The sequence below is a fragment of the Etheostoma spectabile genome, chromosome 17, assembly GCF_008692095.1.
Source record: "Etheostoma spectabile isolate EspeVRDwgs_2016 chromosome 17, UIUC_Espe_1.0, whole genome shotgun sequence".
Lineage (NCBI taxonomy): Eukaryota > Metazoa > Chordata > Actinopteri > Perciformes > Percidae > Etheostoma > Etheostoma spectabile.
The window spans coordinates 20,032,436-20,057,701 of record NC_045749.1 but is presented as its reverse complement, the minus strand read 5'-3'; the positions used below and the strand labels follow the sequence as shown (position 1 = coordinate 20,057,701).

The 25,266-nt window shown below is 41.4% G+C and overlaps 1 protein-coding gene across 3 annotated transcripts in view; it reads left to right on the top strand.

Annotated features, from left to right (window-relative positions):
- adgra1b (adhesion G protein-coupled receptor A1b) overlaps window positions 1–25,266 on the top strand; it is a 211,245-nt gene that overhangs the window by 5,682 nt on the left and 180,297 nt on the right. For 2 of the 3 annotated variants that reach the window (XM_032541028.1, XM_032541026.1), the window contains exon 2: window positions 13,423–13,494. In XM_032541028.1, coding sequence (XP_032396919.1) covers window positions 13,423–13,494 — 72 coding nt within the window. Of the gene's footprint in view, window positions 1–4,512; window positions 4,549–13,422; window positions 13,495–25,266 lie in introns of those variants that run through there. The other variant, XM_032541029.1, reaches the window with a different exon arrangement.

Genomic DNA, 25,266 nt, shown 5'->3' with positions numbered 1-25,266 from the left:
AGTCTTGAAATGAGAAGCTAAAACGTCAGGTGAACCGGTTTCCTTTAGACTATAAGAAATGCTCATTGTCTAAAAATGAACAAACCACTGGCAAACAGCCTAAAAAAACACTACACTAGTACTACACTGCAGGACTATTTTCGACAGTAGTGTAACAGTTACAGCCTTTTGTCAGAATTCATGAAATTTTCTATTTTCTTATAAACCTTTTTCGACTATTGCAGGAGAAGATGCAATGTTTCTGATTGACTTTACTTCCAGCTACTGGATTTAGGAATGTTCCCTGATGGAACCACGCTTAGGTCCTTCAAAGCCTGGGTCTCTTCTTTTTGAAAGAGATAAAACGAGGGAATTTGGTCTGGGGCAGACCCAAATTTGGAGGCGTTTGGCATACAGTAGCCTGCTCTGTGGGCCCTCATCATCATCCTCATCCTCATCCTCTCAGAGACAGACAGGAGGGGCTGTTTGCGGTGTCTAGGGGGAAGTGATCAGGACAAGGCCATGGCTGGCTCCAAACCACATGCTAGGGTAGACCCTTTAAAAATTGACTGACATTTTGTTTTAAGAATGATTTACTTACATATTTTTCTGTTTAGATGGTATTGCACACAGCAACTAAGTCATATCCATTTTCAGCAAAAGCAGAAAATGCAGAAAATCCATGTTATGTACTTCTTTACAAAAAAGTCAGACTGACTCACATGTGATGTGCATTCTTTTTAAAGAGCAATGCATTTTTAGAAATGTCTCATGATATATTGTCTGTAGAAGTGTATTATTCACTGTGTTTTTGTAAAAGAGGGGAAAGAGAATGGCATTGGTATCTCAATACTATAGAATCACAATCAATGAAAATTGCAATACATATCCAGTTGACACCCATGTATCGGGAAAGAATCGTCCCAGTCATATCACCAATATCATCTATCTTCTATAGCATGATCAAAAGGAATTGGAGTCTAATATTGATCTTGTGTGCATCTCTGTGAACAAACGTGGTGTCAGAGCATGTCATTTTCTTGTTACTTTTCCTCAAATGGCTATCTGCATTCTCTCATCTCATTTTTTGGTATTGCTATAAATATAATTCTGTTTATCCCCCCCGCCCCTCCTTCTGTCTTATTCACTCCCTCTATCTTATATTTGCTCTCTGTTATTCCTTGGGGGCTTCTTTTTCTCATCTGCCGAGGTGCTTTTTGTGCTCTACCCTACTCAGAGTTCTGAGTACTTCTGCATGAATATTTCATCGACATTGGCACACATATTTTCCATATTCTCCTCTGCGTTACCTTCGCTGACAAAACCTGTGAGCACACACATTCAAAGCCCTAAATGAAATGTCATCCAGGTGCATAGGAACTGGTTGTTAATCTAAAGAGAAGTGACCATAACGACACCGATAGAAAACGTGGTGTCTAATATCTGACGCCTCGAGGAGTCATGGCCAATCTCTCTCTCCTTCTGTCTGTCCCTCTGTTGGCTTCTCTCGCGCTTATCCCCAGTGACATGGAAGATTTAAAGAAAGCAAAAAGTTCAACTTTAGATGAGGGCACGCTCCAATATCAGTCGTCTAAGCTCCAGAGGGTGTAATACTTTCAGCACTTTCCCCTCTGCGATAGCTAAAGCCAAGAACATTTGGCCCGGAGTTATCCGTGTGCTCAAGAACTGTTGAGGTCAGGGCCGATCCGTAATGTTGCCGCATGCTCGAACCCCCCAGTCACCTTAATAAGCAACTATTGATTAATCTCTTTAACACCAGAGGGTTAGTATTTTGTCACAGTTTTCTTCAACCTTCTGTAGCTGTGTATTGCTACATTACTCAGAGATTGTGCGGCTTGGCTGTCTAAAAAAACTGTGTAACTACCGTTCATGTGCTCGAAAGAAACAGCTGATCAGTTTTGCTTGAGGCAATAACGATTCACCGATCAGGAGTTCATGACCGGTGGGGGAGAGAGGGGGGGGGGGGGGAGTCTGTAAATCGTGCTGCAGCCTTGAAAAACCAAGAATGTGTCGAAACCCAGACTTAGCATCTAAAAATATTAGGTAAAGATAAATACAGCGTCTGCCAAGGATACGTCTGCGCTCTGCTATCCTCCTGCCTCCTCCCTGCGCAGCTAAGTAAATACTAAAGTTACTTAAAGGGTCATAAATTTGAGAGCAGAGGGGGGTAACCTCCAGCTTGTTGCCTTTTCACGGTTTTCGGACTCATAAAACAAGGTGATTAAAACCCTGATGTGTGTTGCTTCTGTTGCAGGGTGTGATCCCAGTGGGAAGCACATTAGTTCTCCTTCCCGTCTCACAGGAGCCTCGGCAGGCCTTTATCACCACTGTGGGCCATGGATGGGTGTATGTGTAGACGTCTTGATGTCATTGCTTGTTGTGTTATGATGTTATATCATGCAGTGGCGGATGTGGCTCAGTGGTAGAGCGGTTGCCTGCCAATCGGAAGGTTGGTGGTTTGATCCCTGGCCCTGCAGTCCATTGTCGAAGTGTCCTTGGGCAAGACACTGAACCCCGAGTTGCCCCCGGTGCTGCGCACTGGAGTGTGAATGTGTTTGACTGTTTATCTGATGAGCAGGTGGCACCTTGTACGGCAGCCTCGGCCACTGTTGTGTGAATGGTGAATGTTTCCTGTAGATGTAAAAGCGCTTTGAGTAGTCCTTAAGACTAGAAAAGCGCTATATAAATAAGCACATTTAGTGGTGAGATGAATATTTTCAGATCGCTCATGACTTCAGCCAAGTTGTTTAAGGTAGTTGAAGGGTGGACGTAATCCTCAAGTGATGGTTCTATCCGGACCTGTGACCAATGTCTGATGAATAGAGAATAAATGATAAATGATAATTACAATGATAATTGTAATAATTACAATGCATTTTTATTTTTGGGCTATAGACTCCAGACACAGCTAGTTATACGGCAAAAGCTTAACTCAGTTTGCAGCGTAAGGGAGACATGAGAGAGATGACAGATAGGCGCATGAATTCAATTCAATTTGATTTATATAGCGCTAAATCAGAAACAGTTACCTCATTGCGCTTTCAAGAAAAGAAGAGTTCTAGACCTTACTCTATGAAGTCTACTAAAGTAGACCACGTCCTGTTCCAGACATGGGCGTAAAATCTCATCTCACAATTTGGGGGTACAATAAACATAATATTTCTGAAGAGCAATTTTTGAAGGGGACACACATAATACAGCCACAGTTATACTAGCAGAGGACGTGTGTACACAGAGGAAAGCCTTAATACTGTCATTAGTGTAGCGTGGAGACTATAACATTGTCCTTCTTTTCAGTGATTCTCTTGATTCAATGAAAAAGCTGACTAAACTGACCAAAACATTCTTTTATATCAATTTATTTTTAAGTTTACAATCAAGCTACAAAAATACCGTAAAACAAGGACTTATTTTGAAAAGGTGTGCCCATATAAAATAAATACAATGCTTTGTGTACTTATTTACTTACTATTACATTAAATTAGCAGATCATAATGTAAATTGCCACTGGTAAAGCTTATCTGTTAACCCTGATAGCTACACGCCTCCAAAAATATGAATCATGCTCAAACCACCTACCTGAGACTCTACACCTGACTGTCCCTGGTCTCCCTTAGACTCTACACCTAACTGTCCCTGGTCTCCCTTAGACTCTACACCTGACTGTCCCTGGTCTCCCTAAGCCTCTACACCTGACTGTCCCTGGTCTCCCTGTTCCTTCCCTGAGACTCTACACCTGACTGTCCCTGGTCTCCCTGAGACTCTACACCTGACTGTCCCTGGTCTCCCTGTTCCTTCCCTGAGACTCTACACCTGACTGTCCCTGGTCCCCCTGAGACTCTACACCTGACTGTCCCTGGTCTCCCTGAGACTGTACACCTGACTGTCCCTGGTCTCCCTGAGACTCTACACCTGACTGTCCCTGGTCTCCCTGTTCCTTCCCTGAGACTCTACACCTGACTGTCCCTGGTCCCCCCGTTTCCTTCCCTGAGACCTCACTGGGATTCACACCTATGGTTCCAGGCTTACCAATGAGTCTCATAGGGCCAAAAAGTTTTGTGGGTTTGACCCATCCACCCACGGATTTATGGATTTTTGGTCTTTCAAAATACGTTATATTACACCTTATTAAAGTTTTACTGGATATAGGGTTTTAAGAAAATGTACTTAAATGTTCTTCACATAGCTTTAATACCAAATATTTTTGGCGTTAGGACAAGCAACCAACAATTCATGGCTTGTTGGCAGCCTCCATCTCGTTGTTGTTGGTGCTCAAGATGAATCAAATCCGGTTAACACATTAAATACATTATAACTTAATGAATGAGTCATTTCTTTTTTACAAGCTTGCTCCAAATACTGGAGGTCCTATTAAGTTGTTAAACATTTAATTTTACAGTAATATGGTAAGAGTCTGACCCCGACCTTATTTAGGACTACATTTCCCAAATGCCCACTTGCTTCCTGTTAAAAGGAGGAAGCTGCATCTCTTGTTTCCTCTTGTGTGCCAGGAGGGAATTCAGAAGGGCTCCAACCTGCAGTGGAAATGTAAATGTAGGTGGAACTTTGAATCCTTTGAGCAATAGGCCTATGTCTTTTATCAATGCACTACACCGAAACAAACCCTGTAGGGCGCAAAGCCCGACCCAAGTGTCTTTGCTATTTTAAAACCATACAGCACACACGCCATTTAAATAGCCCTTATTTCCACCCATGAGCGTGCTGGTCTTACAGGGTGGTGTGTTCAGGTGCATTCATGCGGAAAGTGGTCGCGCCACTGACCAACAAACCCCTTCTCTAAAGTCAAAAGTGCAGCATTTCACTGTTAAATTAACAATGCATTAGTAAAATGTGCCTACGCCTATTGTTCACAATATGCTTAGTAAACACACAGGGACATGCAGCAGCCCACAAACAGCAAAACATTAAAAATATTTTTTTTGACGGTGCAAATCCGTCATCGTAATAGCAATGCGCCAAGGTAGAGATGGACCTGGCTTTTACAGGGAACGGGAGAGGACACTCTGATCTGACACTTTTGAACCGTGCGCCCGGGGCACAGAACCTTTTTTCTGGCATTAAAGTAGCAAAAGTGGATTTGGACATGCCCTAAACACACCTGCGCCATGCGCTTCACGCCGTGCGCTTAGATGGTTAAAATAGGGCCCCTGGTCTCATGTTTAGGTGTCAAAATGTTACATCCATAACATTTCTAGCCGGGAGCAGAGCGAGGCAAATCACTCACAAATGATAGGCTAACTGATTTAAGTCAATTCTTGAAAGACAAGTGAAGACATCTCACTCCTTTGATGCATTTGAACCATACTTATAGTATGGTCTGTATTATGAAGGGTGGCATCCCAGGCAGATGTTTTTCCCTATCATCTACCACATGAAGCCCTGTTAATACATACTCTGTAGGTAACCCCTAAAGCAACATCTGTTTCCTGTCCAACGTTAATGTTAGTAGAAATGAAATATGTTATTTTGGTTAGCTGTGTCTAGTAACTCAATCTTCTAGAATAACAGAGGGTTCGGCTGTTTGGGAAGAGGAGAAACCTTGAGGCCAGCGGATCCAAATGTTTGCAATAGTTCACATTGTGATCTTTACTCCACTTGGTCGTCATGATTGGTGTGCTGGATGGCGTCCGTCGAAGCTATTTCTGATTCTGTTCTCCTTAATAATATGGTTGGACGTCTCTGGTGAGCTGGATGTCTCTGGTGCATGGCAGCCAGGCTATAGTTTTTAGAGCGCTGACGTGTTAGTTGGACCTCAGAAATATCCCAGCTGTTGTGTGGACAGAAGTGGGGAATGAAAGCCAGAGCTCCTGTTGTAAGGAAGAATGGATATGATTTTGCTGGCTGTTTATTCATTTGTAGCCACAAAGCTTAAGGTTCTGTAACAAAGTGTGACTTTTGAATTATGAGATTTAGGGCTGCTGCTATAGAGTTGTAATAAGTTAAGCAATTAATTACCAATTAACTTCTCTTTAACATGTCAGAAAATAGTGAAAAATGCCTATTACAACTCCCCGAGCCCAAGGTGAAGTCTTCAAATTTCTTGTTTCGTCCAACCATCAGCTAGGATTTTGTAGTTTTTTAGTCATAAGACCAATAAATGCAGCAAATCTTGGAACCAGCAAATATTTAGCATCCTTACTTTATTTACTGGATAAGAAATGATCAAAACAGGTGTTCATTTTCTGTCAAATGACATTTCAAACAAAGGTGAGTTATTATACTGCTTATATTGGGATGTAAAAAGAAAGAAGACGGTAAAATGTGAACTTTGCAAACATAATTCTGAGCTCATAAAAAGCCAAATTCACACAAAAAAACGCTTTATTCCACATTGGAGAATTGTGAAAGTGCAACATTTACAAGGTAGGATCTCGTGGTCAGACATGACGTATTGTATGGATACACGCCTGGCTGTGGCTGCCACTGGCACACAGTAAGCAATGACATAAACCATTTGCTGCAGCCCACAGAGACAACACTGAGTCCATGCACTGGTCCCGCATTGAAAGCAGCTTATCCGCAGAGAGCATAATTGATAATATAAATAAAGAGAGGACGGCCGCTCCAGAAGTTCGTCATGGGCTGTTTACATAATGTTCAATTCTGTTTTTCCTGTGATTTCCTGGACGTTATGCAGAAGCCTGAGATAGGCATGCAGAGGTCGGGAAGCGCACACACAAACACACACACACACACACAGCACAGGACACGGTTGAGTTTGCACAAACAGAGGCTGCCTGTCCCTGAGTGGGACGTCCGTCCGCAAAGGGACGTGTAGCGGTCTGGGGAACAGAAGGGAGACCTGGGATGAAACACAGAGCCTGTACTGGCATCTCATGATCTCAGTGTTGACTAACTTCACTTCGTCACACCATCCATTTGTGGCTTTTAAACAAAGCTGCTACAGTTTGACGGAACTTGAAGTAATTCTGTTTTAGAGTAAGATCCTGGAAATGAAAGAATAAACTCCACTGCGCATCTGATACTGAAACAGTTATCAGGGCTTCGGTTATTTTTTCAGTGAATCTGTTTGTGAAATTTTGTGAAATTGACCCTTCAGTCAAGTAATTTCTCACACATGTCCAGTTGACTCCATGCTGGCGTATATCTGCTGTAATTTTCTGCTCTAGGAGAGCTTTGTGTTAAGATGAATCCAAACTGACAGAAACCCAGTAGGATATTGACGTCTGGATCAACAACAATAAAAATCCATGTGGAGTTGTTGTTTACTCACTTTTTCCTCCCTAAATGGAGGTATTTTGCACACTAAATTTGAAACATGTCTGATTCCTCTTTGACAAAGAGGGATTGTCCATTTGCAGCTACAACGGGCCTGGCGAGCTTTGTATTTTTCACACATAAGCATGTCTGGCTAACTAGCTCACATACAAAGACAAGGGGCATGACATTAGCTAACTATATTATTATGGGGTAACACGGTTGTTTGCATTAGGGGAGTCGCAATACCAAAAATTTGATACCAGTAAAATAACACGAATCTTGATGCCGATTTTGTTACCACATAAAAAAAAAGAAGGATTTTCTAAGATTCCATGCACTTCAACTTGAACTTCTTTAATAAAATATTTGAAAAATTGCCTGACCAGAGATGTGATTGATAACATTGGAGAAAAATTCAATCTTTATAATTAATCATTTTATTGCCCGAAGTGGCAACTAAACATGAACCCAAACAGCAGAGAAGGAGTTACATACTGCAGGACGTGGAATAGCCTTCATCAGACAGAAATCACACATGTAACATGTCCTTTGTGCATTCATAACAGCGCCAAAGGGCTGCTTCATATATGTCTGCACTATCACATCTTTTATTGTATTTCCTAAATTTACAATAACCTTATATACGAGTCCTGTTATAAAGAGCAGGTCTAGACCGTACTCTGTGATGTTATTTACAGAAACCCAACAGTTCCACAAGAGCAAGCACTAGGCCACAGAGGCAAGGAAAAACTTCCTTTAAGAGGCAGAAACCTCGAGCAGAACCATGGCTCAGGGTAGGCGGTCATCTGCCTCAACCGGTTGGGGGTGAGAGAAAGAGAAAGACAGACAGAGAGAGAGAGACGTGGCGAATTGTAGCAGAGGGTGTTGGGCAGGTACATGGAGGCGGCAGGTGACTCCAACCACCAATCCAGAGCCAGAAACACCTGCAGGAAGCAATATGAGGAGAGAGGAGAGGGACGAGAGAGCACAAGACTCCGGGAAAGGGAAGAAGTCGAGTTAGTAACACGCATTTAATGGAATGAGGTTGCATACAGATGGAGAGAAGTAGGAAGAGAGAGATGCTCAGGGCATCATGGGAAGTCCTCCAGCAGTCTAGGCCTATAGCAGCATAACTAAGGGATGGTTAAGGACTCTCATGAGCCAGCCCTAACTATAAGCTCTGTCAAAGAGGAAAGTCTTAAGCCTACTCTTAAATGTGGGGACGGTGTCTGCCTCCTGAACCCAAACTGGAACCTGGTTCCACAAGAGAGGAGCCTGATAGCTGAACGCTCTGGTCCCTGGACCCAGACTGAAACCTGGTTCCACAGGAGAGGAGCCTGATAGCTAAACACTCTGGCTCTTCTACTTTTAGAGACTCTAGGAACCACAAGTAACCCTGCATCCTGGGAGCGTAGTGCTCTGGTGGGGTATTAAGGTATATGAGCTCTTTAAGATAAGATGGTGCCTGACCATGAAGTGCTTTGTAGGTGAGAAGAAGGATTTTAAATTCTATTCTGGATTTTACAGGAAGCCAATGCAGAGAAGCTAAAACAGGAGAGGTGTGATCTCTTTTCTACATGCAAAGCTTGTCCTTATTTACACTGTATTCCATCCGAGAAAACTGCCCGTACCACTTTAAAGAGAAGCCATTGTTGTTGCGGTAACTTTTAACAGTACGTTGCGTAACACATCCATGGTGACGTCGCTGCTGAAGGCAGCCCGGAGCGTCTGCCTGTGGTTACCATAGCAACCAACCACGTTCCAAAGGCTTCCTAATTTTTGGATCGCTATTCTATAGTTTAAACAGTTTTGTTTTAATCAAAAGTGAAGACACATTAATTAAACACAGAAAACAAGTTCGTACTATTACTTTTTTTTTTACGTACACTACCAGTGAAAAGTTTGGGGTCACTTACAAATGTTCATACCGCACCATTATAGACGGAATACCAGCTGATCTGGGTGGGGGGGCTGATCTTTCATGCAATATTTGTATTGCCCATAATCAAAAACCATTCATCCAATGTTCCAAAGGTCCATTATGTTCACTAATCTGATATCATTTTAAAAAAACTAACTAAAAAATGTAAAATGTAATGTAATCTGAAAACTGCTGCCCTGGTTTTTAAAAAAAACAACGTATTTCGGCTGGTATTCTGTTTACAATGGAGTTTAATGGAAATTTCTAAGTGACCCCAAACTTTTGACCGGTGTAGTGTACATTTGAATATTTTTTCTAACAAAACATATTTTGATCAAACTTGACCGGACAGGCCAGTGAGTACAGGGGTACTATTCCTTCTGGAAGCATTTAACAACATGATCAACTTAATTATCTCCTGGATTTTGCATCACCATAGTTCCTAAACTTATGTAGAAATGCTGGAAATTTGGCGGACGATCCCCAGTTTTTCTACTATTTCATTTAATACTATCATAAACGTATTTGATGTACAGTATATTTTCTAGGCTCTGCTGATGTTTTCCTGCACCATTTTCTTCATTGTGACTAATTTGTCCACTAGTTCTGAAGTTTTATTCTGATGTGATTAAGACGTGCTATTCTAAGATGTTGACTTTTGGGGCAGACCCAAATGATATACAATCTTGGATGTTGACATGAATTTGCTGACGCTAGTTTGTGTCCATCCTTTTTCCTGAGAAGAGATTTCCTATTTTCAGTCCAGTAACTGTTATCACTCTTGGGAGAAAAATGTACTTTCCCCAAAGAATATGCATATGCAAGCTTGGTAAAGCAAGAAACAAATATACTGCCTCAAATGAAAGTATATATTTTTTTCTTGTCCAGAAAAACAATAAAATATACATTTATGTGACCAAATTAAATACATTTTGAGTTCTTTTTGTGAGTCTATGACTAGTTTGACTGTCTGTTTGTGCAGTGTGTGAGTCTTCACTGTCACGTTTTCAGTGAACACACTTCCGTTCTGCTCCCCTAGCAATTTGCCTGTTCAGCACAATGCATTGTGGGATCGCGCTCCTTAATCCTGTGGTTAAAATTGAGTATACGTTCCCTGCAGCCATAATGAGTGGCGTATCGTCACAGAGGAGGCCGGTGACACATCCCAATTACTCCTCTCTCTCTAAACCTGATCAATCACTCCTAGAATGTTGTTAAAGGAAGATGGGGGAGGGATCTGACCTTGTGTGTATGTGCGTGTGTGTGTGTGTAGTCATATGCTGACAGGAGATACGCAACATCACACATGCAAAGAAGGGCTCTTAGCAGCAGATCACATTGGGCACGCATAAATCCACAGCGCCACAGAGACAGAGCTGCCCAGCAGATGATTTAAGAGTTGGCTGGAGCAATCATTATTTGAGCAGATATGAAATCTACAAACGCCATCCAAGGTGTATTTAAAATGATGTAACTCTGGGCTGTAGAATAAGCGCAATACAAATCCTCAGGCATTCACCTTATTGTACTGTAGCTTACTAGACTAGGTAAACCCCGCCCACTCGCCTGCAATTTGATTTTTGCCCTGCAGCTCTGTCTGCAAACCCATTTTTCCTTCTTCAGTTCATAATTTTGCAGGAACCAATCACAAACTGGCATATCTACCTGGCGCGCTATTAAGTGGGTTTAACACGATGACGATAGAGAAGCGCAGCATCCCGTTGATGCCACTGTTGCTTCCACGTCACCGGATCATTGGTCTGATTGGTTGAAGGACTATCCAATTGCGTACAGAGTCATTTGAACTAAGCCCATTGGTCACGCCTCTTGTGCAGAGAAAATGTGTGTGTGTGTGTGTGTGTGTGATACCAATATTTGTGGCTACAGGCAGTTTAAATCTGTTAAATGCTTCATTGTTTGTCCTGTTACTTATAGTCACATTTTCTATTATTGTTATTGAAATGGATTCCTTTCTTGTGGAAATGAGGAGCCTCAGAGTGTCAAACCATGTTGTATGGTTGCTGCTGCTACTACTACTACTCCCTACTGTCGCAAAAATTAAAAAGAAAGAAAGTAAGAAAGAAAGAAAATAAGGAAAAAAAGTAAGGAGGAAGAAAGAAAGCTTTTTTGAGCCATGCTTGCAGTAATTTTATCAAAGCAGTATTCAGAGTTAGACCTGCATTAAAGCTTTAGTGCATAACTTTTTGATATTAATGAACGTCCGTTACATTTAGACCATCGCCAAATGAGTTGCTCCAAAGCTAATTAAGACGATCAGCTCCACACAACCGTCTCTGTATTTCTCAGTATGGCTATGTTCAGAAGATGGTGGTGTCCGGTGACTTTCACGCACAGAAACTCAAGTGAAGATAATTACCTCTTCTGAAGAGTCCATCAGGTTTTTTTAATCCTCCGTGTCCTGCTTAAGCTACTAGCTGCATTTAAAAGATGTGGCGGCATGTGCGCGGTCACACGAGGCCAATCCAATCCAATATTCTCCCAAACTTTTAGCTCCGTTTTAGTCCCCACCATCTCTGAACTTGCTAAATTCTTCATTTTTTTACTAGCTAGTCGCTACTTTTGTCTGTGCACTGTGTGATGCTGGGTCACCTACAGTAGATCGTATTGCTTTTTGGTATAAAAACCAAGTTCCAAGTGAAGTTCAAGGTTGCAAAACCCTAATAAGACTTTGAAACCGCCAAACCCATGTAATCTGCTTCATCACGGCTGTCTTGGTGTAATTTGTTTAGATGTGATTGACAGTGGGCTGGCAACATGAGAAGCAACCCCACAACTTGTCATCACATTTCGACTGAAAACAATCTAAACACTGATTGGTGCAGAGGAATGCGTGACATCACCTATTTCTAACTGCACAGACAAAAATTTCTGAAGTGAAACGGTTATCAGGAGATATTGTGTTCAAGGAGGACTCCATACCAATTTAAAAAAATATATTCCAGGGCCTTAAAACTTGTGGTAATGTATGACTGTGCTGAAACTTTAGTCCTTATTTGTATTGTGTTTCATTTTATCTTATTTATTATGTCCTTATGTAAGGTATTTTGAATTTTTTGAAAGGATTTTCACAAAAACTACCCACACAAAAACATGTCTTAATGCATGTGTACTTGGCTCAAGCAATTCCCTGTTGTATCTCCGTGTTTGGACGTTATTAGCAGTTGGTCCTGTGTCTGAAATGTCTCTTGCACTTGAGCAGCAGGTAACACAGGCCTTATGTGGTCTAACAAGCCACTGTGGGATCATAACACTGCACTGGACTAGATGTACAGTACGTGTTGTTCCACTTCCTGTTAAGTCAACATTGTGTTCTCATTCCTACACGACATAGGTTTAGTGGGTTAGGTTAAAGGTTAAAGTTAACCATAGAGTACGGAGGATTGTGGTAGTAGTAGTAGTTAGGGAATAAACACTGTACAGTATTTGTAACAGTAAGACCTCACAAGAATAATAATATCGGTGTAGGTTTGTGTTTACGTGACTGTATCCTTGTCTGTGTTTTGACTCTGGTGTGTTTGAGGGAAAGCTCAAGTCCCAAGGCCCAGTGTGTTGAATAATGGGACAAGATTGTGTGTGTGTGTGTGTGGTGTGTGTGTGTGTGTATGTGTCTGTAACACATTCAGCAAGAAGTCCTGTACGAGCATGACTTTTCTTTTCTTGCCGGATGAATGCATCACTTGAAGAACATATAGTCTTTACAGACACAGACATAATTCATCAAAAAAAGTCAAAGCAAAAAAGACACGTCTATCACTGAAATAACCTTAATGGCGGCTCTGCATCGCCTCTGAATATTTATTCCTCACTTAAAGATCCCTGTGGTGCGTTTCATTGATTTGTTTTCCGTTGTAATGTCAGCAACGGATGACTGAATTGTGCTGAACCGGCGTTCCTTCAAGCTTTTCCGTGAGGCCGATATTTTGACATGGAGGAGTTGAGGAGGGGGAGGGGGAGTCGGGGGGGTTGGATCATTACCCATCTTAACCACAAACGCCAGTAAACAAGACAGAGACGTGGCCGGGATGAGTAATTCCCAACTGCAATCTCATCAGACATAAATCCTTATCTTTGGCCAACATATTGACAGTCAAAGGATAAACAGTCTTTCAGCCGTTTCAATACATGTTTTTTTTTATTCTTGCAGCTCCATTTTTGTGATATTTCCAAATGTTCCTGCCTTCACTCGTTCTGTATGCTCACCTCACCTTCTCTCCCTACTATCTTTTGTCTTGAAACAGAAACCTGAGTAACAACAAGATCTCCCTGCTAAGGAATGGCTCCTTCTATGGCTTGGCTGCCCTAGAAAAACTGTGAGTACTTCATCAAGCTGTCTTTACTGTTTTGTCCTCCCCAGAGTCCTAATAGCTGTCATCACAGGAGCGGGATCGCTCTGTAGCATGGAAAAGGCAAGAGGGGGACAAGGTGGGGAACTAAGAGGTCCTTATCCGGGGGTTTACTCTATAGTAGGCTTGCAGAAGGTTTTCACCCATCAGCCTTAATGCTTAACCTCAATCAACACAGTAAATGTCTTAAAATGGATAATATATATCATAATTTAAAGAGCTAATGCAGTGTACTTTGACACATGGACTGACTACGCAGGGTCCATGTCGGGTCCATGGGTCCGTGTCCCACGTCATATGCAATTTCCCGGAAGCCTGTTTGCGTGCAGCCTGATGATGAGCTCTATAATGGCTGTCTTTTCCCGCCTGCCCCCTGAAGTCAACTATTGATTGCCTTTAGCGCCGTCCAGCCCGGTGATCACTGCTTTTCTACCTGATGGAGACACTGACATTGGCTGATGATGAGGAAATCACAGAGGGGCAGAAATCCCACAGTGACGACGGCTTAATAACTCTCTCCCTTTCAGTAAATTCTCCTTAGATGTATGCATGCACACTCTTGTTCACGTAGAGCACACATATTACTGTAAGCCCATACACATGCACAAGCATGCAGGTTACCTCAGCCACTGCTTTGAATATACAAGTCAGTTGACCCATGTCCTCCTGACCAACTGACATTTAAATTCACATTGTAATGTCTTTGAAGTAATTCTGACCTTCTTCCACTCCTTTTTGGGTGGCTATGTCACCGGTCAACCTATAGGGAATGATGTCACCTGTCTCCCCGGGCCTTATTAGTGTCATTAAACAGCACTGGAGTGATGGCGAGATGATTGCAAGGCTTTTAAGGACTCAGCCAAAGGTTTGTGGAGGCTGACCTTTTTGGAGCAGCACTTTGCGTGCCCTATCCCTTCCTTCACCTCGCTCTGTGGGTACAGCCTGTCCATCCGTTCCGCCACATGCAGCACTTGGCACCGATGTGTCTGTCGCTAGCCGTTGATGCCAAGCCAGGTAGCCTCAGTGAGTTGAAAGTGGCGGCCAGCTGTTCCTTGGTCTTGCCCAGCCGACTGCCTGTCTGCCTGCCCGGCTGGCTGACTGACTGACTGGATCTGAAGGTTGTGGTGAATCGGCAGCTGATTGACAAGCTTAATTACTTGTGTGTGTGTGTGTGTGTGTGTGTGTTTGCACCACTTGTGCTGCAGATGTGGACCTTTTGAGGCAGAACTGGAAACATGGTGAACCCAGAGCAAGTTTTAGTGGAAATAACATTAAGATTATCTTTATTAAAGCAGTGGTTCTCAACCTTTTGGGTCTCAGGTACCCCTTCAGGCCAGTCAAATGAACTCATGTACCCTTTCATATATTCCCAATGTCTTTCCAATGTAAACAAAGGCGGATAGAAATATTTGTTCATATAATAATAATAATATTTGTCAATTGTAGGTCGGTTGGGCATGGAATCGTACTACAGTACTACTTCTTGTAGTTAAGCATGAATTTTTCAACCGTTTATCCATAACTTTTACATTATCTTACTATTTAAACTGTTAAGTCTGTATTTTTAGCTAACAATTTCAGCAGCTCATGCAATTAGGGCTGGGTATCACCAATTATCTCCCAAATCAATTTGATTGCCATTCACAGATTTAATTACATTTTCGCTTTGATATCAATATATCAATTATGATATAATTTAGGTTAAGGGAAATTTCAGTTACACTACCCATTTTGCTTGGATATAAAAGAGATTCTCAGAAAGCCTATGCTGTAAAGGTTATATGGAAGAAGCAACCCACAAATGTAATTTTTTAATGAACAGTGCTACAATGAGAACTGACCCACCAAATATTTGCTCCTCTTTTTCTTGTATTAAAAGATCAATTTCGGGATTTTAATAATCAATATCAGATCACCCAAACCAAGATTCATTTTAATTGGAGAGTCTATTATTTCAATCCAACCCTATTGACAATCATTTTAGTCATTTGAAACAAATCCTAATTTTTTGTTTTTTTCCTAAATATTAGCTGAATTGCTCCAGAATCTGTCCACGTACCCCCTGGCAAAAGTACCCCTGGTTAGGAACCACTGTATAAAGGGTTAGTTTGCCCAAAGTGCGACAAGATAATTTCTTGCTCCCTCCTGGTGGTATTCACTGTAGCTATGCAGATCATTTTAGTTTCATTTATTCTGACTTTGAGACAAGTATCTGCCTCCATTTTAATACAATGGAGGAATTACATTGCTAAAGATCTAGCATGGCTGAATATCATGAAAAGTAAGAAAGAACATTTGTTTTTCTAGTATTTGAGTTAATCATCTGGTCAGAGGATGTAAAGCTGGTCGCCCTCCATGATGTTGCATTAGTTATTTTAGCATTGCAATTTGTTAAACTTCAGCATCAGCATGGCACACAAGTCAAAAGCACATCAGCAACTTTGTTGATCCCCCTAGGGGAAAATCTTTTAATGGGATTGGTCTCTAAAGCCCAGAAAGTGTCCTCTTAATGGAGGGTCCCTGTATGTTGGATGATGGCCAGGATCCCTCATATGGACACCAGCCCATTACCATCAGCCAAACTGGGTCCCATGGGAGCAGAGCAGGAACAAAGCCCATCACTGTTCTCTGGTCAGGACACTGAATGTAGCTTTTGCCGCTTCATCATGTGTTCCCACCCCAAAAGCTCTCAGTTTGTGACAGACCTGTGAGAAACGGACGAGGCTGGCATATTTTTCAGTCTCCAAAACTGAGGGATGATAATGTTTCTGTAGATATATTGGATTGGAAACACATTTCATGGCCACGCCATAGGCCACGCAATGTTAACAAAAGTGGTGTAGGTAATGACGAAGAAGTGTTGCAGTCTGTTCCTCTTGGGTTATCCACTTTTCACACCTAGGATAAAAAAAATACATAGTCAAATGTAACAGACAGTTATTTTAGTGTTACACAATCCATCTCTATCTAGTTTCAAACAACAAAATGAAACCTATAGTTTAGAATTTTATCTTGAAATAACAGTAGAAAGTTTTCAGATTGTCCAATTATATAATATGTATTTATAAAAAAGCTTCATTGCAGACACAGGTCCATATTATTCATCAAGTCAGTTGTTTGCACTGCTGTTGAGAAACTCCTATAGGCCACAAGCTTATTGTGTGTCTCACAGTAGTGGTTATTTTTATTGTTGTGGCAGTTTTTTTGTCTATTTGACCAAATGTTATTTATCTAGCCTGAGGAATTTAGAGGCAGGCTGAAGAGACTTAGTGGACCTCGGCTCAGGGCGGAGACAGTATCAGAATTCAGATTGCCGTCTGCAATTGCTCATTCTGAAAAGTAGATGTCAGATGTGTGAGGAGGAGGCGTCCTTTAAAAGGTTTCGCAGCTCCTGTTGTTCCCATCGTGCAGGTGACGTTTATTCAGTCTTCCTCATGAATGCGTCCCCTTGGGAGGTGATTGATGAGGGCATGGTTAGCCGCTGAAGCATGCATCTTCTGGCTTGTTGAGCATAAGAATGCAGTGGCGGAATGTAACTAAGGCTACATTGCTAAGTTATGGTTTTCCAGCAGCGTTTTGAGCCAGAAGTGATCTCTGTTCAGTGTTGTAGCTCTAGTAGAAGAACGTATCTACATTTAAACTAACACGCGCAAACCGCTTATTTCATCAACATTCCCATATACTGGGCATGTGCGTGCTGGGGTCAACAGGAGGAAGCATGCATACTCCGCCTGTTGCTGGTAGTTGCCATGGTTACGTTAGTAGCTTAGTCTCAGAGAATGAGATGTCATGACCCAAATCAGGCGACAAAACATTGGCGTCAGTGTTGGTGTTGCCAAAGGTCTTGGTTTGCGGCCGTTGAGACTGCAATACAACCCCGGAGATTCCGAACCAACGCGGATCAAAAGTATTTTCAACTGTCTCTGGTTTAGGGGCTCTGAAATGTCAGAGCAGGGGGAATGAGAGGGGGAAACGCCAGAGCAGGGGGAATGAGAAGGGAAACACCAGAGCAGGGGGAATGAGAGGGGGAAACACCAGAGCAGGGGAATTTCACGGAGAAATGCCAGAGCAGGGGGAATAAGGGGTGAGAATACCAAAGCAGGGGAATGAGAGGGAGAAACGCCAGAGCAGGGGGATGAGAAGGGAAACACCAGAGCAGGGGAATAAGAGGGGGAAACGCCAGAGCAGAGGGAATGAGACGGAGAAATGCCAGAGCAGAGCAGGGGGAATGAGACGGAGAAATGCCAGAGCAGAGCAGGGGGAATGAGAGGGAGAAACGCCAGAGCAGGGGGAATAAGGGTGGGAATACCAAAGCAGGGGGAATGAGAGGGAGAAACGCCAGAGCAGGGGGAATGAGAAGGGAAACACCAGAGCAGGGGAATGAGGGGGAACACCAGAGCAGGGGGAATGAGAGGGGGAAACACCAGAGCAGGGGGAATGAGAGGGGGAAATGCCAGAGCAGGGGGAATGAGAAGGGAAACACCAGAGCAGGGGGAATGAGAAGGGGAAACAGGTGTAAACGTAGCAAAAGATCGGTTTTTAAACCAAAATGCAGCAATGTTAATGTAGCCTAAGTACATATACTAAAGTATTGTACTTAAGTACAAATTAGACTCCGAGAGTGCCGGTGGGAAAACTGACCCCAAGGTTATCCCGAGCGGGTCAAAGGTCAGATGTTAAGGGACAGCAGACAAATGAGAGTTTTATTGACCCGTCTGAATCAATTGATGAACCACTTGATTAAAGCAAGAGATCACCCAATCTATGATCTATGGCTTTTCCTTTATTATAGTGACAGTGGATAGACATAAATGGGGGGGGGGGTTGACACGCGGCAAAGGGCTGCAGGTTGAAGTCGAACCTAGGACGCTGCAGGAATTATCCAACGTGGGGCGAACGCTCTTACTGGGTGAGCTAGAGGCCACCTCATTAAATCTATGATATTAAATACATTACAGTACATATACATACAGGACATATGACATACATATAAGTATGTCATGCTATGATGTCAGTGTAAAAATGTATTTGCTGTCATTCAATTTCAATTCAATTTTATTTACAGTATCAAATCCTAACAAGAGTTATCTCAAGACACTTGAGATAGAGATAGGTCTAGACCACACTCTATAATTTACAAAGACCCAATTATTTTCTATGAGCCAGCATTTGGTGCAACAGCAGAGAGGAAAAAAAACCTTCCTTTTTGGCAGAAACCTCGGACAGACCCAGGGTCTTGGTGGGCGGTCATCTGCCGCTGCCGGTTTGGACACAGACATGACAAACCGTAGCCAATTAAGCTTCCTAAAAACAAAAAATAAATAAATAGAAATTAAATGTGAAGAGATGGTTTTCTTTCTGCTCTTATATCCAAATTATGGTTTATTCAAGTTTCTATCATTTACTGATATTGACATGTTCATTCTAGTTTGCATTAAGGACACTCAAAAAGTACCAACTATTTATTCTGATTAAAATCCATCCACATTTATGGCTGATTTTAACAATTTTGCTTTAAATTTTTTCTGTGCTCCACTGTAGGCCTGACGTTAGAGCTCTAGATACTTCCAAGTGTGTAAAAGCCTGGCTGTTTTTTCTATCTGTTTACCTGAGAGGACATAAAGTAAGATGAAGCCTTAAAATGGATCAAAGCATACTCGTGTAATATGAATGGTTTCATTATTTTACAAGAGACCGTTGCTGGGTCACAGTTTAGGCAAAACATGTGAGCACCATGGGTTTAACCGATTTACTGACCAAGTTAGGAGAGACAGAGAGGACAGAGTCTTCTTCTTCTTACCTCTCCCTTGTGTCTCACTTCTCTCTGCATTTACCAAAATAGCAGCTGGATGCTGGAAACCTCATAATTTCATTGAAAGATTTACAATATTTATTTCCATCTCGGGAGTCATTTCTTGTTTTGTTATGCTATTTAAAAAGATAGCAAGAGAGCAAGAGGCCATGCATCAAAAGCTTCTCTTGGAAAATTTTGCTTCACACTCTCCTTGAACTTCTGCTTTGTTCTGATAGAAATATCTCACACTGATTAAAAGAATAGTTCCAAAATAGGACACGGTTGCCGAGCCGTTAACCAAGACAGTGTCTTCTTCACAGTTCAGGGTGTCTTCGCGCTTTCTCTCCATCTGTTGTGAAAATTGCTTCTGTTTGGTTTCATGGGACTGTTTTCATATTTTGTTGGCAGAAATGAAGGTCTCCTTACAAAAGTGACTAGCTGGTTTCACTCCTTTTTGTAATCTCTAAAATCTGAGAAAAAAAAAAAAAATCACTCCAAATATCTCATAAGCACTACTCACCCACTAGGGATAAATTGCACTCCAGCGGGGTTTGATAAATGTTAATCATCACCCCAACTAGGCTCAAGCTGTGGAGTCTTTTTTTTCCTTAAAAACCTTTGTGATATTATATAGAGTTAAAAAAACGTATGCAAAATATTAAGAGATTTACATTGATTTCTGTTTTTGATTGTGCTGTACGTCTTGCCGAGGATGTTGAAAAATGAATTCAAGCTTCATGGTGCGTTCCATTTATACTGGGATATCGGCTTTTCAGAGGTCAAAGTCGGGAACACGCCCCCTGACCTCCGACGCTTTCAACCAAATACCGAAAAACTCGGGGTACTGCAAAAAACCTCGCAGTACCCCAGAACAGAGTTCAAAATCCAATATGGATGCCTCGTGCGCCAACAGTCGAAGCTTTAGTAACGTACACTGCAAATTGTTTGGTTCTTACCAAAATAAAAAAAAAATTAGAGTTACAAGTGTTAGATAATCTTAAATCAAGCAAGCTTGTCACGTGAAATGATCTTGCTGCATGGGCAGATAATTCCACTTGTTTTGAGTACCTTGTCCCTCAGATTTAGTGTTTTTTTTATCTTGTTTTTAGACACCTCTTTTCTTGAAGTGTAGGACTTCTGTCTCATTTCTGTCTGAAAATAGTTGGAAACACAGTAGTGTTCGTCTTCTATCTGTGGACATATCACGCTGTTTGTATGCACACCAAAAAGCTCAATCAACTGGTACTGCTAACAATGGCTAACCTGGCTACAGCTGTCCCCACAATGAAAAATCTGAGTTATAAATGGAAGGCATTATTAGGCCTTACTTTATGCAATAATACCATAATGCAAATAAGCAAAGAGGAAAGCCATTGCATTTGATACTCTGGCAGCGGTAGCTTCAAGCCAGACACAATGTGTACACATTCAGACTGTTTATTTGGACTGAACTGTCTGAGCGTCCACCTTGTTTCCCTTCCTCAGTAAGCTTTCCACATATATTCATTTACAATCCAGTAGGTGGTAATTTGTCTTGATGAGTGTTTGCTGTAATTCAGAGTGTGTGGCCAGGCATTCCCTCAAAGCATCTGCAAACGCAATCTTGAATATTTGACATGCAAATACATGGTTTTAATAAACAGATTCCACATTGGCATCAAGGTTGGTGCCAATATATGTCACACTTAGTCTTGTTAATGACTCAGCCACTTAGAGTTTTTACAGTGAGGATGACAGCCATGCTATCAGCCTCTATCTCAGTCTCCACTCAGGCTGCAAGAACTAATTGTTTTCATTCAAGGAATCTGTGAATGTTGTCAATTTTTGTGACTCATTTAGTTCTTTTAAAAAGGCTCACTCAGTAGTGTGCAAGAGGCTCCAGCCATCCTAGTGGCTTAATGAGGCTGTAACATCAGCATGCCGACGTGCTGCTCACTCACATGCTTGTGTTTAGCAGTCATAATGTTCCCCATCTTATGTTAACATGTGCTATTTAGCACCAAACACAAAGTACAAGGTTCAAGCTAACTTCATTGTCCCCGAGGGGCAATTGTTTGTACAGCCAGCAGACACACAACAATACAGCAAAACATGAAATACCCACATAGGAATGTATGGCTGATGGGAGGTTTTTTTAGTTTTTAGTTTTGCCGGTATTTGTCAATCAGGAATCATGCCATGTTGTCAGTGTGAACATGTCATTTTTCTTAACCCTCAGGTTGTCCTCGGGTCAAATTGACCGGTTTTCCTATATCAGTGTTCTTTTTAACTACCCAAAATAACATGGTTGATTCCACATAGCCTTCTTTGGCAAGTACACATCTCTACTTTCATTAATTTTATAGCATTTAAGAAAAAACTCAAAGTGGTTTTGAAATAGCATTGTGGAAAAAGTTGACATATTCCAGTCTGTGGTAATCCATCAACATAAAGTTCATTCCTTTCATTTGTCTTAATATTTCCTAATATCTGCTTTTCTAACTCAAACATTAAGTTTAATTTCCTCATTAAGCATAAATTCCAAAAATAATTGTAAAACTAAAGTTAAGAAGTTAGTATTTTGTAGTGTTGAAAACAAATATATATATATAAATATATTGGAAAAAAAGCATCAAAAGTGTTGAAAAATGGGACAAAAAAATGTAAGAAAAGTTAAACACATCGATAATAAAGCCTCAACTTAAGTGTTGATTTTCAAGTTTGACGGGAAGACAACCCAGAGGTTAATTAAGTTTCCAGAAAATAGAAATGAAATGTAAAGGGACAGTTTTTTTCTGCTCTTATAGCCTATTCAAATTATGGTTGATTGCAGTTATCTGATCATTTAGTTGTTTTTTTTAAAAAAAAATTATAAAAAAGGTCCACTAAGTAGTGAGCAAGGTCCTACAGCCATGCTAGTGGCTCAATGAGGCTGAAGGCAACTTGCGGCTAAATGCTAACATCAGCATGCCGACATGTGGCTCGCTCACGTGCTGATGTTTAGTCATAATGTTCGCCATCTTAGTTTAGCCGTTTAGCATGCTAACATTTGCTAATTAGCACCAAACACTAAGTACAGCAGTGGCTGGGTGATAGGAACTTTATTAAGTTTGCCGTATTTGCTCATTAACATCCAGACTTTGAACTGATGATGGTGCTATGTGAAAAGTAAAGAAATCCCCAAAGTTATTACACCTCTTCCTGGGGAGGACATGCATGTTTGCACCAAATGTCATGGTAATCCATCCCGTAATTGCCGAGACATTTCATTTTAAACTACAAATGTCAACCAGCAAATATTTGGCATTTTTCCTGGATAAAACAATTATTCAATTACCAAAACAGTTGCTAAATTCTGTTAGCTAACTCCATTTTCTAGTCTAAAATATGATAAAAACTGGATGAAGTGTGCTGGAGTGTGCATGTGTGTGTGGCCTGATAATTAGCCCTCTACATGTGAGAGTCTTCTTGTTTACTGGAAACAAGGTGCCTTTAATCACATACATCCTGTTGTAGACACTAACACGCCACTGTGAAATATGATGCAAGTAAATACTAATGAATTTGCTGTGTGTCGTCATCTGATTTCATTAAGTGAGCACACAATGGGACACATCACGCAGAATCACTTTCCATTTGGATGAGTGCCCAAGTGGCCGCAGCGAGCTAATGCACGTCATGTAGAACTTGACCTTTTGTAAATCTCACAGTGATAATTACATCAACATTTAGATCTATTTAACAATACTCTGCATGATTTAATACTGTTTGCCATCTCAGAGAAAGCATTGCTCTGTCTGTCCCTGCAGCATGTGTGTGGTCTGGTCTGTGTTTTTACTCTTGAGTGTGTGTGTGTGTGTGTGTGTGTGTGTGTGTGTGTGTGTGTGTGTGTGTTGTTGTGTTGTGTGTGTGTGTTTGTGGTTGTGTGTGGGTTGGTTGTGTGTGTGTGTGTGTGGTGTGTGTGTGTGTGTGTGGTGGTGGTGTGTGTGTGTGTGTGTGTGGTGTGTGTGTGTGTGTATATATATATGACTCCATATCACTGTGACTGTGTTATGTGGTAATCGTCCAAATTCTAGAGGAATCTGCCTATTAGTGTCACATATAGCGAACAGGCTGATATCGTTGACGTTGCATGGCTGGGGAGAAATTGAGCAGGCTAAGATATACAGTGCAGTTTAAATTAATTGGGAAGCACTTCAGTAGCCTTTCAAACATTAACCGCAAATGTCGGAGTCCATACTGAGGGCTGCTCCTGCTCTTCAAACATGCAGGGCCGGGGGGAGTGGGAAATGGCTATTGTTTAAACATTTATCTCATTTGAGCTGCTCCAGCTGTATCTACAGTGGATATGTGGGAGAAGAGTAGTTATCATTTCTTTGTATGTGTGTGTACCATACATTCTCAAAAGTTGGCCAGGGCTTTTGTTGAAATCAACTCAAGAGAAAACGTCGGTGTTTAAGTCGGGCTATTTCCAAAGCCAGCACTTTGATTTAATTTCCCCTGTTCTATACGTATGTTACACAAACTATTTCTGATTAGCACTGCTTAACTTTGTTAACCCTCGTGTTATGAGGGTCCCGGGATCAGCTCCCGGACGAGCCCCCAATAAACTGTTACAACCCAAAGTAGTCTAGGGGTGGAGGACGCAAACAGTTTAAAATAATAAACTCAGGACAGAAAACAAACGGTAAATAAGGGAATTTCATTGTGCCCGCACAACGAACATAGGCCCAGGTGTCACAAGTTTGGTCTCAGAGACGGGTCTCTATGCTGGCTTCCAGAGAAGCCTCTTCTGCACACAGCCATGCTGCCCTCTTTTAAGCTGCCAAGCACTGATCAGCTGATCAGCCTCAGCTGCTGGCCTGTCATCAGCAGCACACACCTGCAGAGAATCACACACACCTGCAGAGAATACACACAGCACAACACGGCACGTGACACCCCGTGTTGTCTTCCCTTCAAAATTGAAAATCAATTTTTTGAACTTTTTCCTATCTTTTTACCCTTCTTTGAATGTTTTTACGTAACACTAACTTACTAACTTTAGTTTTACAGTTATTTTAGGGATTTATGTTCAATGAACCTCTTTTATAGGAAATTAAACCTAATGGTTGAGTTAGAAAAGCAGAAATTAGGAATTATTTAGACTAAAATTAAAGGAATGGATGTTGATGGAGAATCATAGACTGGAATATGTCAACTTTTACTCAATACTATTTCAAAACCACTTCAATTTGTTTTTCAAATGCTATAAAATTGAATAAGACGTTGTGTGGAATCAATCATGTTATTTTGGGTAGTTAAAAAGAACATTGATGTAGGAAAACGGGTCAATTCGACCCCTTTTCAAAATGTCTATATCAGAAATATGGCATTGTTTTCTAGTAGAGTGAGAGACAATGAAATTCTGTCCAGCGTCCACTAAAAACAGCACTCGAGAGCTTGATTCCAATACAAACTTCACAACATGATGTATGCACCGCAAATAATTCTCACAGTTTGTTTTGTACTGTTTGGAGTACCAGACGCGTGGCGCTTTCATTACGTGAAGACATTACAGATCATGCCAGACAGTTAATCACAGAAAAGGATGCTAAATGGAATTTCAAATAGTTTCCTCTGATTGTTGAAACTTTTTGGCATCCATTCTGTTTTTATTTTATGTGTTTATATTATGTGGCAGACCCCACCCGTCTGGAACACACAACCAAAATTTATAACATTTATTTGCAGACAATTGTTGGCTCAGGTTTGATGGCTGTAAAAGATTGTTGTTGCCCGCAACGCCATCGTTTGTTATATGTGGCTTCATAAATTACCTCATACACAAAGTCAGGAATTCATTATATCTAAGTAGATTGCAGCAGGGATTCAGATGCACATGTACGTACGGCAGCAACTAACAATTATTTAAATTTTTCAATATTAGTGATTATGTCCTTGATTAATCGATTGGTTGTTTGGTC